Below are 17,400 nucleotides of genomic sequence, written 5' to 3'. Positions count from 1 at the left end.
CATTCTATTATCTCTTCCACCCAAGCTCAAGAACATGGTAAATATCGGTATGGGGAGGTTCACCAATGAGGATAAATTTTAGTACATAGGACATTTTTCTACCCAGGCCCTCTGATGGGAGCAAAATGGAGGGAGAATGGGGGAGAGTTTCTTGCTTCAGCGCTGCTGACCAATTTCAGAAATGACAAAGGCTGGCTCCAAAAAAACAAAGCCAGTCTCTTCCTTCTGGTACCAAAGATCGAATTGGGGAAAGGGTAAAATTAGTGAGTGGATTTCTTCTGCAAAAAGGAAGCACGAGAAAAAGACTATTGAGCGGCTCACTAGTGTTCATGTTGTCAAAGTAACTCATCCTTAGCAATCGACGTTTAACAGCGAAACAAATGATCGTCACACTCCACACTTACACAGCATCCTGCGCTTAACGCTTTCAAAGCACTTTCTAACCCACATTTCACACAAAGCACAGAGAGACTGTGGTTGCCCTAGGTCACATAGCAGGTCAATTGCACAGACCAGGAACGGAAATCAAGCCCCCTAGAGTGAAATCCTGGCCCCGTTTTGCCACCAACATTAGCTTGTATGGATGGCAATGGGGGTCAGTCTCCTATGGTAACCAAGGGGACCAACCTGCCTCCTAACTTATTAAAAAGAGCACAATGGGCCAAATTGTGCCTCTTAATGTAGGCAGGTTCAATTACATTGGATGTCAGCAGACCTGCCACCTCTCCCACCCAGTCTGAATCTGGTCCAGTAGCATAAGCCTGCATCAAAACAGAAAAAGGCAAGAGTAAAGGCTAACAGGTGGCCAGTATCTCAAACCAATGAGCCTAAGCATTCAGGAGTCTCAGAATTAAGGCACAGAAACACTATAGTCTGGCTGGAGACCTGGCCACATGGAGCTTTTGCCCCACTTCTAGCTGTGAGGCTACAAATGGTGTAATCTTGGGGGCCGTTTTTGCCCCCTCTCTCTCCCATCTGCTCATTCAAAGCAGTAATGGAGCGGTCAGCCGCCTCTGAAGAGCTGCAGATTTGTCAGACTCCAATGGGAGCTCGACAGCACAGCGCCTCTGTCAATCAGACAGGTGGGTGAATAGGCGGTAAATCAAACGCAGACTGCAGGAAACCCTCACCGTTTGTGAATACCGACAGCCACGGCTGCCGACCCCCCCCCACGGTGAGTTCCCCGCAGATGCCAGGAGCCGTGGCGAGTTCCCTAAAGCTCCCAGCCCCTCCAGTGTGTTTGGGAGCCATGGGGAGCTCACCGCAGGGGCTGAGCGCCACGGCTGCCAACACCTCACTGTCTTCTCCAGGCCAGGATTACCCCCATGAATACGCAGAACCACGAATAGCGATTCCACAAATCGCAAGAGTCTCCTTTACGTGAGCATAACCGGAGTGTGGGTCCATGCGTTTCTCTTCCAGCAAGGAAACAGCCTGCTTCCTAACCACGTGCAACCACAGATTCCAGACCTTCTGCTAAGCAAATGGCAGCACGTCAGGCATCTAGCAAAATACAAGGCATCTTTGAATCGGAAAACGAAGCCTGAAAAGCCAGCTGGAAAGAGCACGTATTATACTTCAAGCCATTTTTCATCCTGTACCAAAGTAACTCTGACACGACCGGGTCTATTAAAAACGCACCAATATTAACCGTCATGGAGATGATACAGAGTGTTGCTCTCTAAATATGCTCTTGAGTAAGGACAAGGATGTCTCAAACCTCACGTTATGCCCAGAGACCTCTAGGTTCAGGGCGCTTCTATTCCCAGGGTGCCAATGAAAGCTGAAACCTCCAGCTTGCTTTCTAAATGTTCCCCCACAGGCATATCAATCTTAAATATGTAAATGGACAAAACCAGACTTTCGTCTGGTGCCGCAGGAGTCTAGACCATAAAACAACAGAGACGTCAGTTGCAAAATGAAAGGGGTTTCTCCTTTTCAATATGTCCTTTCTTTTGAGCATGCTTTCATTATCTCAGTGCTTTCTAAAAAAAATACAGATGCCTCCAGAAAACCTGCAGCCTCTTTTATTAACTGCTTCTAATGGCCCAGATTTTTACGCTGGAATGAGAGACGGGATGAGGCAGTGGTTAGAGTGCTAAACCGAGACCTAGAAAACCACACACCTCGTGGGTGTGGTTCACTGTCCCATGTAGTGGCCCTTAGAGATAAGAACCACTTGCAGCAAGAGAGAAGAACAAGTGAGCTCTACAGCCTAAGCTGAGAGCCAGCTGGCTTTATAGCTCAAGCTGTAGAGCAGGGGTAACCAACCTATTAATTATTTTATTTACAATTTTTAAGATATGCAAGTTGCAAGAATAGTTTCATTTCAACATAAATAATATAGAGGTTGATTATATGATATATGCGTTCATACATGCAAATACTACAGACATCTCTAAGGTGAAAGACCACACAGTATTACAACTATAAACACTCATCGAGTGCTTACAGCAACAGAGAGCCAAAACAGCAGCAGAAAAAATGCAAAGAGCCGCACCATCCAGAGTTGGGGGGGGGGGGGGAGAAAGGGGGGAGAACACTGCCCCTTTAAAAACCACGGGTTACATGCTGGCAGTATGTCAACATTGCAGATGGGGATATGGTTCCCTGAGCAGGGGACAGACAGGCACTAGCATGCTAAAAACAGCAGTGGTGGCTTGAATAGGCTAGCTGTCTGCACGCACTCCCATATACTCCTGGTTATGCCCATGGGTGGCTACCATGAGCCGCCACTATGGCCACCTGGCTATGTTTAGCATGCAGATGGGTCTACCTACCTGTGTTCCACATTCCAAGCTGCTGTGTAGACATACTTTAACTGACATACCCAAGGGCCTTAGAGACACATGGCGGGGGAGGTAAATCTCTTTTTACTGGACCAATTTCTTTTGGAGAGACCGACATGTTTTTGAGTTACCCAGACCGAAGGAGGGCTCTCTGTAGCTCGGAAGTGTGTCTCTCTCAGCAGCAGAAGCTGCGCCTATAAAAGGTATTGCTTCACCCACCTGTTTTTTCTAATATGCTGAGACCAAGGTCACTGCAACACCACTTGCCTAAGGTCACACAGGTAGTCTGGTCTACATCTAATGTAGGTCGACCTAACTACGTTGCTACATGTGTGTGAAAGAGCATAGTTAAGTCAAGCTAAGGCCAGTATAGAAGCAAGTTCTTGAAGGGGTGGATTCACTCCATCCAGTGCTGTCGCAAGAGTCTACACTACAGCAGCGCCTTTGTAGCTACAGCCTCTGCAGGGTAGATGTCACGAGTGGCAGTACAGAAAACTGAACCCTGACCGGCTAAATTCCAACTAACACTTTGACCGCTCCAGCATCCTTCCTCTCATGCACTTCAAAATCTAGGTCATTCCAAGCATGTAACAAGTGTTTCCTAGAGGATTTAAAGGCAACAAAAACACACCCACCCTAAGACAATTAACAGAGGAAAGGAAATGACAACAGGAAAGAGAAATGCTCTCCCCCTCCCCCAATTATATTGGATGATGGGTGCTGTTTTGCCTCAAGATGACAAGTCTCCCAACTGTGTCACTGAATACAGTAGGATGAGTTATCTGACCCAGTTTTTGGTGCCCGTGGTACGCATCACAGCCAGCGCTTAGATGCTGAAACGCTAAATTTAGCTGCTAAATAGGTGCGCTGGCATAGACAAAGAATGTTACAGTCCTGACAATCGAAATCCTGGGGAGTTATGAGTTAGCCAAGATGATACGTGTCACAGACTTGCAACAAGCATTACGCATCATTGTCTGAACCGTCACTGCTTGCCCAGGGAGAAAGTGCACCCAATCCACGCTGGTTTGACTATCCACACCGAGAAAGTCACCAGTAACTTTTATTTGAACGTTTTTGTTCCTGCCATGGGTTGTGCCTACATCTCAGACCTTGCGCTGGGACACACTGTAAAAACAGAGATGTTACCTTTGATTTGAGAGTCCATCCCAAGCTCGAATTTCCCCCAATAGAGAATGCCTCCTCGCTCTATTGATCTGCCATGTACCTTTCAGACCCTTATTAGATGTGACCACCTCTCCATGCCCAAACACGTAAAAATCACAGCTGCTCAGCAGCTTTCATAAGAGGATCTAAAAGCACTTTCCAAAAGGTGAGTGATCATCATCTCCAATTTTACAAAACAGAGGAAGCATAGCTGAGATTTTTCAAAGGAGTCCAAGGGATTTAGGGACTTTAGTTCTAGCAAACGTCAAGGCAATTTAGGCATCTAATTTCCTTTGGCTCCTTTGAAAATCCCAGTCTGAGACTTTCAAGTGACTGCCACAGGTGGGACTAGAATCCATGGGCACAATTTTCCACAGCAACTATTGGTTCTGGGTGCCCAGCTAAAGACACATTAAAGCTATGGTGTCCACCCAGCTCTGAAGCAGTGGCACTATAGCGGCTGCTGTTATAGCGAACTAGCCACACTCAACCCGCCAAACACCCACGTGTGGCTAGTGGCCAGCATGTTGGACACCATGCATGGGAGCAACTATCCCTCTGACCAAGCCAAGCGCCCAAAATAACTTGTCCCTTCAGAATATCTTGGAATCTCCTCACATCTAGTCCAACATTCTCACCTCTGGAGACCACTCCAATAAAATCAGTTATATGAAGCAGAAGCTCCAGCGTGTCCCATATTTCCTCCTATTCTTCTTCTCTTGGACTCGGACTCAGAATCACAACACATAACAGCTCATTTCATAACGGTCAGCAACAGGTAGTAAACTGGAGGTGATGGCATGGGGAGAAAAAAAAATCACTGCAAGAACATGTTCAAGATTAGTCCAGGAGAAACATAACTCTGTGGCCACCGGTTGGGCATAGCTGGCTTTTAATTGGCTTTTTAAGTTTTCATCCATCTGGCTACTAGAACAGGGAGAAGTAGCTGTAGTTGCTTAAAGGATAGACAATATGGGCCAAATTCATCCTTGGTGTATCTCCTGTGAAATCCAGTGGAGATACACCAGGAGCAAATTTGTCCCTAGGAGTTTTAGACTTAGTGGTAGAATAGGGTTGCCAATTTTTCCTCTATATAAAACCATGGTATGCCCACATCTTGAATATGATATTTGAATTGTAAAAAGTTCAGAAAAGGGCAACAAAAATGATTAAGGGTTTGGAATGATTGCCATATGACAAGAGATTAATATTGGGGCTTGACAGCTTAGAAAATAGATGACTAAAGGGGGATAGGATAGAGGTCTATAAATTCATGACTGGTGTGGAACACGTAAATAAAGAGTTATTTACTTTTTTCCATAACACAGGAACTAGGGGCCACCAAATGAAATTAATAGGTAGCAGGTTTAAAACAAACAAAAGGAAGTATTTCTTCACACAATGCACAGTCAACCTGTGGAACTCCTTGCCAGAGGATGTTGTGAAGGCCAAGACTAAGATCCAAAAAAGAGCTAGATAATTTCATGGAGGATGGATCCATCAATGGCTATTAACAGGGCTTGACAAGTGGCGGCGAGCCCTGCTCGCCAGCCGCACGGTTTGGCACGCTGTGCATGCGCTGATTGCACTGCGGCGCTGTGCCGGCTTAAAATCTACTCACCCCGGGCAAGTAGATTGACTAATTTGTCGAGCCCTGGCTATTAGCCAGGATGGTGTCCTTAACCTCTGTTTGTTAGAAGCTAGATGGACCTTTGGGCTGACCACATATGGCCATTCTTATGACATTCTTGGAGGTTTCATCACTCAATATGATTTCGAATGAAAGATTAATCTTTCATTCCTGGAGACTCCAGGATAATGCTGGCGGTTTGGCAACCCCCTCTTAGAGGCGTGTTTTTCTCCTCCTTCTCTCACGATGAAGCAAGAATTATATCGCTCTCAATCTAAAGAAACAACCCTTGTATTTATACAGGCTTGTAATGTACAACAAACACAACTGGCTTTATAAACAGAATGAAGATGTCCAGCTGCAGTCTGGTTGCTTTCTTTCATGACAACACAGGCAGGCCACATTCTGAAGGACTAAGGATCAAGACCAAGGAGGAAATCCTGTGTCCACCACAGTCAGTGGTGGTTTTACCATTGATTGCCATGGAGCCATGGAGCCAGGACAGCAGCTGAATGTCTTTATTCTAACACACTAAAAAGCATAGCTGAAAAACCCAGGACAACCACTGCAAGACACTGCACCGGAAGAAGTTCATTGAGATAGGCAACGTGAGTCACCCAAAATAAATTGGTGTACCCAATTACTATATCAGCTTCTAACCACTGAGTCTGTATTTTAACATGCACCCCCTATTGTTTATGGAGTGCAGACCGCATGCTTGGCACTGACCAAGGAAACAGGCCTTGTACCAAGGATCTTGCAATCTCGTGCACACACAGACAAAACAATTCAGAGGCAGAATAGTACATTGGGTGCTGGTACAGAAATCAAAGAAATCATTGACGGGCTTTACAGGAGTGGCCTTCGGGGAGGAACAAGGAAGAAAGGAAGGTGGTTTGGTGCATGAAAGGGAGACTAGCAGCATGGAAGAAGAAATCTAAGCCTGTTTCCCATTTGTCTTTCTAATCTAAAAGTGAACCCAGAAGTGGTACCATAAGATGCAACACCACGGAAGTCAACAGCGCTGCTCCCACTTACAGCAGGCCTGAACAGAGTTCAAAGTGTTCCCACACTTGCTGGGCGAGTCTTTTGAGCATCATCATCCAAGGCTGGGTGATTCCATAGCAAACTAATGGAGGTACTGGCCCAAAGTCAACAGGAATTGCATGCCTTAGGCCTCCACTGAAAATCTCAGAAGGTGCATAGAAAACCCTCAGACAGGTCACGTCTCCAAACAGAACACATTGTGAGGACACATGGGAGCTCTACTTACTGGATATTACTGCTCAGAATAAGCACAATATTAAAGCCAAGTCTCATGGTGAAAGTCCATGGGTACATGTAGAGACTTGGGCGTGGCCCCTCAGGCCTATCAGACAGAGTCAGGTTGAAAGCCAGGAACCAGGTTCAGCATCAGGTTCAACTCTGAGCTAGGGTCTGGCTCATGCTAAGCATCAGTCATGCCAAAGGTTGAGCCGGAATCACCATCAGGAGTCACACTGAGGGTCAGGATGGACTCAGACAGCCATCCCGAGAGTCAAGTCACAGTCAGGAACCAGACGGTCAAGCCAGAGTCAGACAGCAGGGCGATAAGTCAAAAGGGACTCAGGGAAGAGTTTCAGAGAGACAGCTGAGGGTATGTCTATACTACCACCCTAGTTCGAACTAGGGTGGTAATGTAGGCAACCGGAGTTGCAAATGAAGCCCGGGATTTGAATTTCCCGGGCTTCATTTGCATAAAGCCGGGCGCCGCCATTTTTAAATGTCCGCTAGTGCGGACTCCGTGCCGCGCGGCTACACGCGGCACGGACTAGGTAGTTCGGACTAGGCTTCCTAGGGAGTAACGGTACGAGGAGTAACGGTAGTTCGGACCATGAGTTTTCGCCTACATGTTTTGTTAGTCTTCAAGGTGCTGCTAAACTATTCATTGTTTTCAGTTTTTTCAGGGAAGAGGGTCAGGGTCAAACCAGAGCCAAGAGCTAATACAGCAGCAGATCCAGAGTCCACTCAGATGCTCAGACAAATTCCTGCATTTAAGTAACCGCTGAAGGAGGCTCCCCAGGAATCGGTATGCACAGGGAGCCCAGGCTCATTGGTTAACTGTGCACATGGTTACACTTTCACATCCCTCATTAGCCCTTCCCTGCTGGTGCCAGAGAGCTGCTGGTTAGCAGTGATGGTCTGGGTACCACTAGAGAACACTCCCCCACCCCCGAGCTGTATTCAAGACCTGCAGTCCCTAATGATATATTCCAGACCACCATTCGCAGCAAGCAGAGGAGTGTAAAGCAGCTCTGCAGCAGAGCAGTAAATAGCAAGATCCCCTTCAAATCCCTGGCACCCAAAGAAATATCCAATTCCTCTTTAAACAATAATAAACAATCCTAGTTCCTTTTTTATGGCTCCATGGTCAGCCCTCTGCTGCTACCAGAAAGAGGCCCTCCACATTTTGCCTGCAGTGCCACCTACTGGTAAAAACAAAGTGGTTCAGTTCTCAGAATGGACCCAGAAAAAGCACTTGGACGTTTCTGTTGGTTCATCTCCTCTCTCTTTCTTTAAGAGCCGACAAGACGTTAGTTCTTTAGCGATACCTCAAGGTACTCCCAAGCATTCCAAGAACCAGAGCCATCTGGAATCCTAAGTAGCAAATATAAAAACAAAACGAGCATGGAGAAATGTTTCCTCCTTTCTTTAAAACAAAGTTTTCCCCTAAAGTTCATGTTTTCCAAACAGCTCAGTCTGATTTTTTTTCTTGTTTATGCTACATAGTCTGTCTGATGAGTGACATGAACTACAACTGAAACGAATTCCAATCGGTTTTCAGAAACCCTAGGCTCCTTTGGGGCATCTCAAGCTGGCCATTCAAAAAAAATCAGAGCATCTTAAATCACTACAGGTTGGACCTCCCTGATCTGGCACCCCCGGGACCTGACCTGGACCAGTGAAGGTCAGCCCCTGTGCTGAAGGACTCTGGGCTCTCCTGGGGTCTGTCAGCAGATCACCAGAGTCCATTACTCAGGACAGCCAGGGCTGCGCTGCCAGCTGCTCCCTGCTAGGGATCTCTGGTCATGGGACTCTCTGGTCCAGCAACATCCATGATCCTGCCAGACCACAGATATTGCCAGACCAGAGAGTCCTGGACCAGAGGGGTTCAACCTGTAGTCACTTTTGAAAGCCTTGGCTGAAATTTCACTTTGAGTCTAATTTCCATAAATGCTTCCAAGCGAGAAGCATCCTCCATTGACTTCAGTGGAGCTATAATTTGTATTAGTGAGGATTTACCCTTAGATGTACTCAGGGAGAAAGAGTATTCCAGGCACATGACTTATAATCAGTTCTAGACCCTAATCTGCCCAGACTTGCTGCATGACCTTATAAAATAGGGATATTATTATTAATACCTTCTTGTCTGATAAGGGGGGTGTGCAATTTAAATTCATTAATGCTCATAAAGAGCTTTGTGATCCTGGGATGGATGGTGCCTATCACATTGCAGGGACCACCGAGCATAAACTACAACTGGTTTAGTGCGTTGAGCCATGTCTGGGATCCATGAGCACTGAGTCATGGCCTATGCCGAAACCAGCTGCTCTCTGCTGGACTTTACGAGATGACAAAGTGTGTTTGCTTGCTTTAGACTTTCACTGATTGGTTTCTGTTTCCTTTATGCCCCACGACTTAATTGTCAACATATTTTTGGCAGCAGCAGCGGGTGACTTATCCAACAAGTCATCCTGGGTGGCTAATGCAGTTTATGTTTTAATATTTGTAATGATTAGTGCCCGGCTGCCATGGTAACAGGTGCCGTATAAATTAATGAATAATATTTATCATTTCCTCTTGCTCACCTCCTGCTGTGAATCGCCCAAGCCCCATTCTGACCTCCCCTCTCCATCCTTCACACCTTCTGCCTCCCCCTCCTCCACTTAGTGCAGCCTTCCCACTCTTCATTCAGACTCCAGAGGAAAACGCTCTGCAGCAAAAGCCTGGATTTTCACCACCTCCCGACTGATCCTCCAGCCAGTGTTTTATACCTACCTCTACTATATGGTCAGCATCTGATCCAGGATCCAATTCTGCAGCTAGAGGTGCTGAAGCAATTTGTATAGTAAGGGTGTGGAGAGCCTTTGAATCAAACTGTAAAGCCTGTAAGTTACCTCCGGCACCTATGCCTGCAGCACTTACTAATGTGAGCCATCCCACTGAAGTAAATTCATAAGTTTTACGGAAAAGAGGAACTGGCCCTTTGATTTTAAGGAACCCAAGACAGGGAATGTCTTCTTTGTATAGCTCCAGTGCATAATAAATAGGGACAAAAGGACATGCCAGATGCTTCTGGGTTGGGAGGCATTATGGCACATCTACATCTCAAGGTATGGAACTGGTGTTAATCGGTTTCTAAAGATGGATCATGCCAACGCAGCCGTTCTCACAGTAATTCTGCAGGAAACACATAATTTTTGTATGGAATTGCCAAAAGTACCGTAGCAGCTGCAAATACAACAAGGTCCCTGGGCTTCCAAGTTCCATGACATTCAATAAAGTTAATTTCACTTAGTCAAAGAGGCCAAATACTGTTTTCTGTTATGCAGCTGGAATGCATTAACAGGAATGTTGTGAGCAAGATGTGAAAAGTCATTCTTCCGCTCTACTCTGCACTGATTAGGCCTCAATTGGAGTACTGTGCCCAGTTTTGGGCACCACATTTCAGGAAAGATGTGGACAAATTAGAGACGGTCCAGGGAAGAACAACAAAGTATTAAAGGTCTAGAAAACATGACCTACTAGAGAAGACTGAAAGAATTGGGTTTGTTTTTTAGTTTAGAAAATAGAATACCAAGAGAGGACATGATAATAGCTTTTAAGTGCCAAAAAGAATGTCACAAGGAGGAGGGAGAAAAATTCTCTATAACCACCAATGACAGGACAAGAAGCAATGGGCTTAAATTGCTGCAAGGGAGGTTTAGGTTGGACATTAGGAAAAACTTCCCAACTGTCAGGGTGGTTAAACACTGGGATAAATTGTCTCTGAAAGTTTTGGAATCTCCATCATTGGAAATACTTACAAGCAGGTTAGACAGACACCTATCGGGAATGATGCAGCTGGTGCTTGGTCCTGCCATGAGGGCAGGACTCTAGTCTTGATGACCTCTCGAGGTTCCTTCCTGTCCTAGTTCAATCTTGAGTGCCCATGCTAGAGTTGTTCCCCAGTTTCACACCAGTGTAACAGGGACACAATCTAGCTTTGACAGCCTTAGCAGATGAAGCATTTCTCAAGTAACGAGAACCAAATAAAGATAAGTTGTTACTGCATTTCTTGCTCTGTTTGGTCTCCCCAGGGGAAGAAAATGCATACAATGGCCTAAGAAGCCTGCAACAGAGCCAGGTGGGTGGACAGCGAGACCTCGATCCTACAACCTGCTACAGGCACGGAAGGCTCTAATGCAAGTGCAAGTAGTGCGACTCTCAGGCATGCGTAAGGACAGCAACCGCCAGGCTGACAGGTAGCAAGGTGCAAGGCATGCTCCCTAATTCAGAGAGATCAAGGGGGTAGGTTGGGGGTGAAGAGAGGATGAGTCCGAAGCAGCATGGGTTTCAACATGATCCTCATTGTGCTAAAATAAGGTATCAAGTTAAGCCCTCCTCTTCCTGGGTTATCCCTGCTGCTCCTAGGCAGGAGTAAGCTGGCAGCAGTGTACTCTTCCCTGAATCGGGCCCAGTCTGTTCCTAAACTGCAAAGCTAAGCTGCATCTGCCTTATTCACCCTTTATTAACCAGGTGTTTCTAGGCACAATTCTTCACACCTGCAGTGGGCAGAATCAAACTCATGGGCTACGTCTACACTGGCACCCTTTTCCGGAAATGCTTAAAACGGAACAGTTTTCCGTTATAAGTATTTCCGGAAAAAGCGCGTCTACATTGGCAGGATGCTTTTCTGGAAAAGCACTTTTTCCGGAAAAGCGTCTGTGCCAATGTAGACGCGCTTTTCCGCAAAAAAGCCCCGATCGTCATTTTCGCGATCGGGGCTTTTTTGCGGAAAAGACTACTGGGCTGTCTATACTGGCCTTTTTCTGGAACAGTTTTTCCGGAAAAGGACTTTTGCCCGAACGGGAGCAGCATAGTTTTTCCGGAAAAACAATGACGATTTTACATTAGGTCGTCATTGCTTTTCCGGAAAAGCAAGCGGCCAGTGTAAACAGCTGGCAAGTGTAGACACAGCCTCAGAGAAAAAGCACTCCGCTTGCATCACAGGCTATACCCACTCCCACCGCAGCCCTCCTGAGTTCCCAGAGCAATAAACACACCAGTCACCTGCAAGGGAGGCAAAGAAATTCAAGAGCTGAAAATCCTCCGAGCTTCTATTAAGGAAGGGGCGGGGGTGAGGAGGGGAGAGAGACACCAACTGTCAGGTGGAATTAATAGAGACCTAGTGACCAGTCTTAGGAATCAGGCCAAATGCAGTCCCTGCCTCAGATGGCATCCAAGATGACCCACCGAGTTACTAGCTGCTGGCCTGAGAATGGATAGCACACTTACCACGTTCCAGAAAAGAGGGTTAAAAGCAATGCAAAGGACCGCAGCTGCGAAGGTGGAGTCACTCAGTTTGACATAGCCAAGTAGTAGCGTCATGGTGGACAAATCAACCTGGAGGGAAGGAACAAAGTTAGCAGGGGTGTAGTCTCGCATTGTCCCTAGCTAGCTTCTAGACCTCAACTCTTAGAAGGCTGAATACAGAGGGTACGTCTACACTGGCCCCTTTTCCGAAAGGGGCATGCTAATTTTAAACTTCAGAATAGGGAAATCCACGGGGGATTTAAATATCCCCCGCGGGATTTAAATAAAGATGTCCGCCGCTTTTTTCCGGCTTGTAGATAAGCTGGAAAAAAGCGTCTAGACTGGCCCGATCCTCCGGAATAAAGCCCTATTCCGGAGGATCTCTTATTCCTACTTCAAATCCCCCGCGGATTTCCCTATTCTGAAGTTTAAAATTAGCATGCCCCTTTCGGAAAAGGGGCCAGTGTAGACGTAGCCAGAGCGTTTAGTAAGAGGCCTAGGAGAAGGGTAAGTCAATTTCCTCCAGCTAGTAAATCTCCTGCAGTGTACTAATGCCACACACAAGTCTGTAAGTCCTAGCACTGTGCATTTTGGTCCAATGAACTCCCACAAGCGAAGCAGGGCTGGAGCGAGACGGGACATTTAGGAAACTTACAGAAGGCACCTCCGGGCTGGGGACACTATGGGATGTTGTGCTGCTGGAAGTGCTCAGAAAGGAGAGAAAGTTGAAATCATGAAGAAGCCAGGGCTTGATTTCTTTATTTTGGTAATAGGAGCCATTAATGCCAGTGTCCTGCTGAAATCGGAACCAGCTGTTGCATTCCAAATTCCCTCCCAAGCAGCAGCTGGATACAGCATTCTCCTTCACCTCCCGTCCTAAACTGTGGCAAAGCCCTGCTGTGCCAAGTTTAAGCCCAGAACAGGCTTCGATGGCAGTGGTGGGCCAATCCTTTTGCTGCCCCCCCCCCAAGGGGGCAGTGGAAAGACATGCAAAGGGCTGGCTCTGTGGTATTAGGATGAGAGATACTAAAGATGGAGATAAATGCTGAGTCTCCTGCCCCTGATCAGATTACTCAGCGCTGCTGAGAACCAGGCCACAAGTGCTTGCCAAACCAGCAAAAGTTGCCTCTGCTCTGAGACAAGGGCACTAACCCCCTTTCATCCTGAGAAGTCTCATCTGTGAGCATGGGCCGCGGGTGTAAGAGGCAAGGGGAGGCCTTGCCTTCCGAACTGCCAGGCACGGGCCCACCCACATTCTGCCCCCTGCTAAAGGATGGCTTCCAGGATGCCCCTCAGGCTTCAGCCGTGCTCTGGGGCTGGGGATGCTTGCGTGGGGGGTGGGGGGGGAGAGAAGAGAAAGCTGGAGACCTGCCCTTGCAATGGGGGGGGGGGGCATTGCTGGTAGGGGGGGAGGAGAGCTGGAGACCCGCCCCTGTGGTGGATAGGGTTACCAGATACCTTCACAAAAAAATCCCAAACAGGCAAGGAAAAATTGGTCAAGGAAGAAGAAAAAAAAAAAAAAAAAAAAGGCCGCTGTGCCTTTAAACTACCATGCTCCTTGCTCGCCCCGCCCCCGCAGACGATGCCAGCCATCTGTCCAAGGAAAACAGAAAATACCAGACATGTAAAATGTCTGGTATTCTCTTTTTTTTTTTTTTTTTTAAACCAGACGGAAGGCCAAAATACCGAACTGTCCGGGCGAAAACAGGACACCTGGCAACCCTAGTGGTGGAGGGCCTTGGCTCCCACAGAGGGAGGGGCCTTGGGTGGAAGAGGCAGGACTGGGTGGCTTGCTTCCCCCAGCCTTAGCTTCACCCACCACCCATGCCTGCAAGTCACACACAACTAAATGGGTTTAAAGGGCTGGGGGTGCTATCCGGGTAGGCACCACAAGTGTGTGCAGTGGTGGAAATCCAAATGTGTTTCCAAGCCAAGCAAAAGGGCATGATACTTCACGGTGCCTCAGCTCACTACCATGCTTTTGTGGCTAAGACTTGACAGACTCCTGAGATTTGGGTTCAGGTCCCCATTCTGCCACAGACTTCCTGCGGGACCCAGCAGTCACTGCCCCATCTCCATCCCTCCGATTTTCCTCCTGCGGAGTGGGAATTATGCCTGCCCGCCCCTCTAAGTGCTGGGAGGACAAATTCCACCAAGTTTGCAAGTAAAGTGGAGCTAGATCTTTTGAGCAAAAGATTCTTCATAAAATCAAGTGGTGGGAAGCCTTTTTTGGAAGAGAAAATCATCAACAGAATTGATATTTTCTGTAAAAATGCTTCCCACATTTACTCCCCCACTACGTTTTACTGAAAACCTCAACTGGGGGGCTTGCAAATTCTGCAAACCACTTTGAAAAACCAGCTCAGAATAAAAACCCTGCCAAATGGGCCCATTTGAAAGAGCTCTGAAGCTAAGACGGCTTCAAGCCGTCGAGAGCTACACGGCTAACGAGATGGGAACGCCAACGGGAGTCTGACTCTCAGAGCCGACATTTCAGATCCCAACGTGCAAGTAATGACAATATTTAAATGAGAGCAATGACTGAAAGAGGCCCCTTCCCTGAAGGGGACGCAGCACACCAAGCATGAAATAACTTCAGCGCACGCACACAGAGAAAGGAATTCATCACATTCTCAACCTCCTTGTGGGTCCTCTGAATTAGTTGGAATTGCAGCATGAGTCAAGAAGAGCCAGGCCATTAGCTCAGATGCAATTTATTTACAGCTCATCCCCGTTTTTGCGAGGCAAAAGCACTGCAGAGAACAGAATGCTCTCCAGCCTGCAGAATCCATTCCTGCATTGTGCTTTTTAGCAACCTTTCTGTGCACTTGGCTTTAAAGCTGGAATTACACACTACAGCACAGGGCGTCTGAGTGAGGGGCCTCTCCCAATACTTTCAATCACGGACGAAGGGGGAATTATTAATCCAAGGGGAAGTCACAAGGGTTCACTCACACACAGTGTTTCTGAAAATTGCCCTGCTTGGAACGTGCTACAATAGGGTGACCAGATAGCAAGAAAAAGCCCCAAATATTAGGACTATCCCTATAAAAATCAGGACACCTGGTCACCCTAAGGCACAGGGTTCTTCATGATTTCAGGGAGGAGGCGCCTGGCTGGTGGGAAAGCCTCTATTTGCACCAGAAACATGATTTCCCACCAGCCTTCCCTGTAAACTGTGCACTTGTGTGGCCACTCGGGAGAGATCCAAATGCCACCCAGCTGAGTAAGAGCGCCCACAGCTAGGTTTTTTGTTTCGGTCAGTGGTACACACCTGCACATGCCTCAGTGCATATAAAAGTTATTCTGCACATGGATAAAAAAAGATTAGAGGGAACATTGGCTCACACAAGGCCTGATTCTGCCCTCCCTTGCCCAGATAGACCTCCCAATGGAGGGTCAGGCCTATACTGGCTGCCTAACACCCATCCCCTAGTCTCCAATCCCATTGCAACCCTCCTGTTGTGTCTTGGCTCATACCATCCACCTGTCACGCTTCTATGCATAGAGCCCTACCAAATTCATGGGCCATTGTAGTCAATTTCATTATCTTAGGATTTAAAAAATTGTAAAATGTCATGATTCCAGCTATTTAAATCTGAAATTTCACAGTGTTATAATTGTGGGAGTCCTGACCCAAAGAGCAGTCGAGGGTGGGAGGTCACAAGGTTATCATAGTGAGGGGTGTGGTACTGCAACTCTTACTTCCATGCTTCTGCTGGCAGCAGTGCTGCTTTCAAGCTGGTCAGTGGGAGAGCAGCGGCTGCTGGCCAGGAAAACAGCTCTGAAGGCACAGCCACCACCACCAGCAGCATAAAAGTAAAGATGACATGATATGGTGTTGCTACCCCTAGTTCTGCATTGCCACCTGCAATGTGGGTGGCCAGAGAGTGGTGGCTGCTGACAGAGCGCCCAGCTTTGCAGGCAGCAGCACAGAAGTTGTGGGGGGAGCAATACCATACCAGGCCAGCTTTACTTCGGTGTTGCTGGTGGTGGCAGCTCCGCCTGCGGAGCGGGGCTCTCCAGCTGCTTAGCTGAGAAGGCCATGCAGAAGGGTTGCAAATCAATCTTCTGACCCTCTGCAACTCCCTTTCAGGTCAGGACCCCCCAATTTGAGAAATGCTGGTCTGCCCCATGAAATCTGTAGAGTATAGGGTAAAAGCACCCAAAAGCCCAGATTTTCAGTCTGGGATGTGTTCTTCATGGCCATGAATTTGGTAGGACCCTATATATGCATCTCATCTCTCTCTTCACCTCTCCAGTCTGTACAAAATGCTGCAGGTAAACCCATCTTCCTTCCCCTTGTCACACATATTCCAACCCCCTCCACCAGCTACACCTCCCCTTTCACGCCTGCTTCAAATATCTTGTCACATTCCAGGCCAAAGGCCTGCTCCATTCCTGCCAACACCACTTCCTTCCGCCGCACTCCCACCAACAAGCTGCAAACAGCCATTTCCCACTCCTCTCCAACCGTCCTTGCTGCCCCACAAAGGACCCATGGGCCTGGGACAGCTGGCTTTGCCAGACCCTCACGGAGGCCATGCACCGGAGCGCATCCGAGGAGCACTGTAGAAGTTAGGCAGCTCAGAAAGTACCACCCAAAGGATCCAGAGTGACAGCACCCTGTGGCCTTCTCATTGGCCCATGCTCTTTATTTAATCCTGAAGTCTGGCTGCAGGAAGTTGTCTGGGTAGCCAAACAGTGGTCTGGATAGCTGTTAGACTGTACTTCCGGTCTCCAACCCCACCCTGACTCGGATCCTGACCCTCACCTATCAGTGCTGGCTCTAGTGATTACTGTGATCCCTGCTTGCTGACTACAGTCTCATAGTGGTCCTTGACTTGTAGACACTAGCCCAGACCAGCTACACCCTGATCCCTTACAGCCCCTTTGTTCAATCTCCTCCTTTCAGCCAAGTGTCTCCTTAAAAGACAAGAATTCTCAGCATTCGCCAGTGGGCTGTCTTCTAATAATCCAATGCACGACAGGTCTGGACTGTATGATCTGTGCCTCATTTAAATTCTAAAAGCTGTGGAACAGGAACAGGGACTTCCGCTGTTTTATACAGCACTGAGCACACAGTCAGTACCTGACAAGCCACATCCTGGCTTGTGGACCCATTGTCAGTAACATCCATTTCTTTTCTCCTCCTGCAAATAAACAAATTCACTGCAGCCAGCACAAAACCGATTGGACTGTGCTTTTGCAAGCAAATGGGGAACTCCTAAGGATGGTCTCTATCCCAGGAATTTGTGC

General features: G+C 47.6%; 1 protein-coding gene across 7 annotated transcripts in view; it reads right to left on the bottom strand.

Moving 5' to 3' along the window:
• Positions 1-17,400, bottom strand: part of PEMT (phosphatidylethanolamine N-methyltransferase) — a 129,001-nt gene that overhangs the window by 100,134 nt on the left and 11,467 nt on the right. For 6 of the 7 annotated variants that reach the window (XM_075899750.1, XM_075899752.1, XM_075899751.1 and 3 more), the window contains one exon: positions 12,124-12,231. The exons of the other annotated variant lie outside the window; for it this stretch is intronic. In XM_075899750.1, coding sequence (XP_075755865.1) covers positions 12,124-12,231 — 108 coding nt within the window. The remainder of the gene's footprint in view (positions 1-12,123; positions 12,232-17,400) is intronic. 7 annotated transcript variants of the gene reach the window in all.

Source organism: Pelodiscus sinensis, chromosome 16 (assembly GCF_049634645.1).
Source record: "Pelodiscus sinensis isolate JC-2024 chromosome 16, ASM4963464v1, whole genome shotgun sequence".
NCBI lineage: Eukaryota > Metazoa > Chordata > Testudines > Trionychidae > Pelodiscus > Pelodiscus sinensis.
This window is presented reverse-complemented; position numbering and strand designations above follow the sequence as displayed.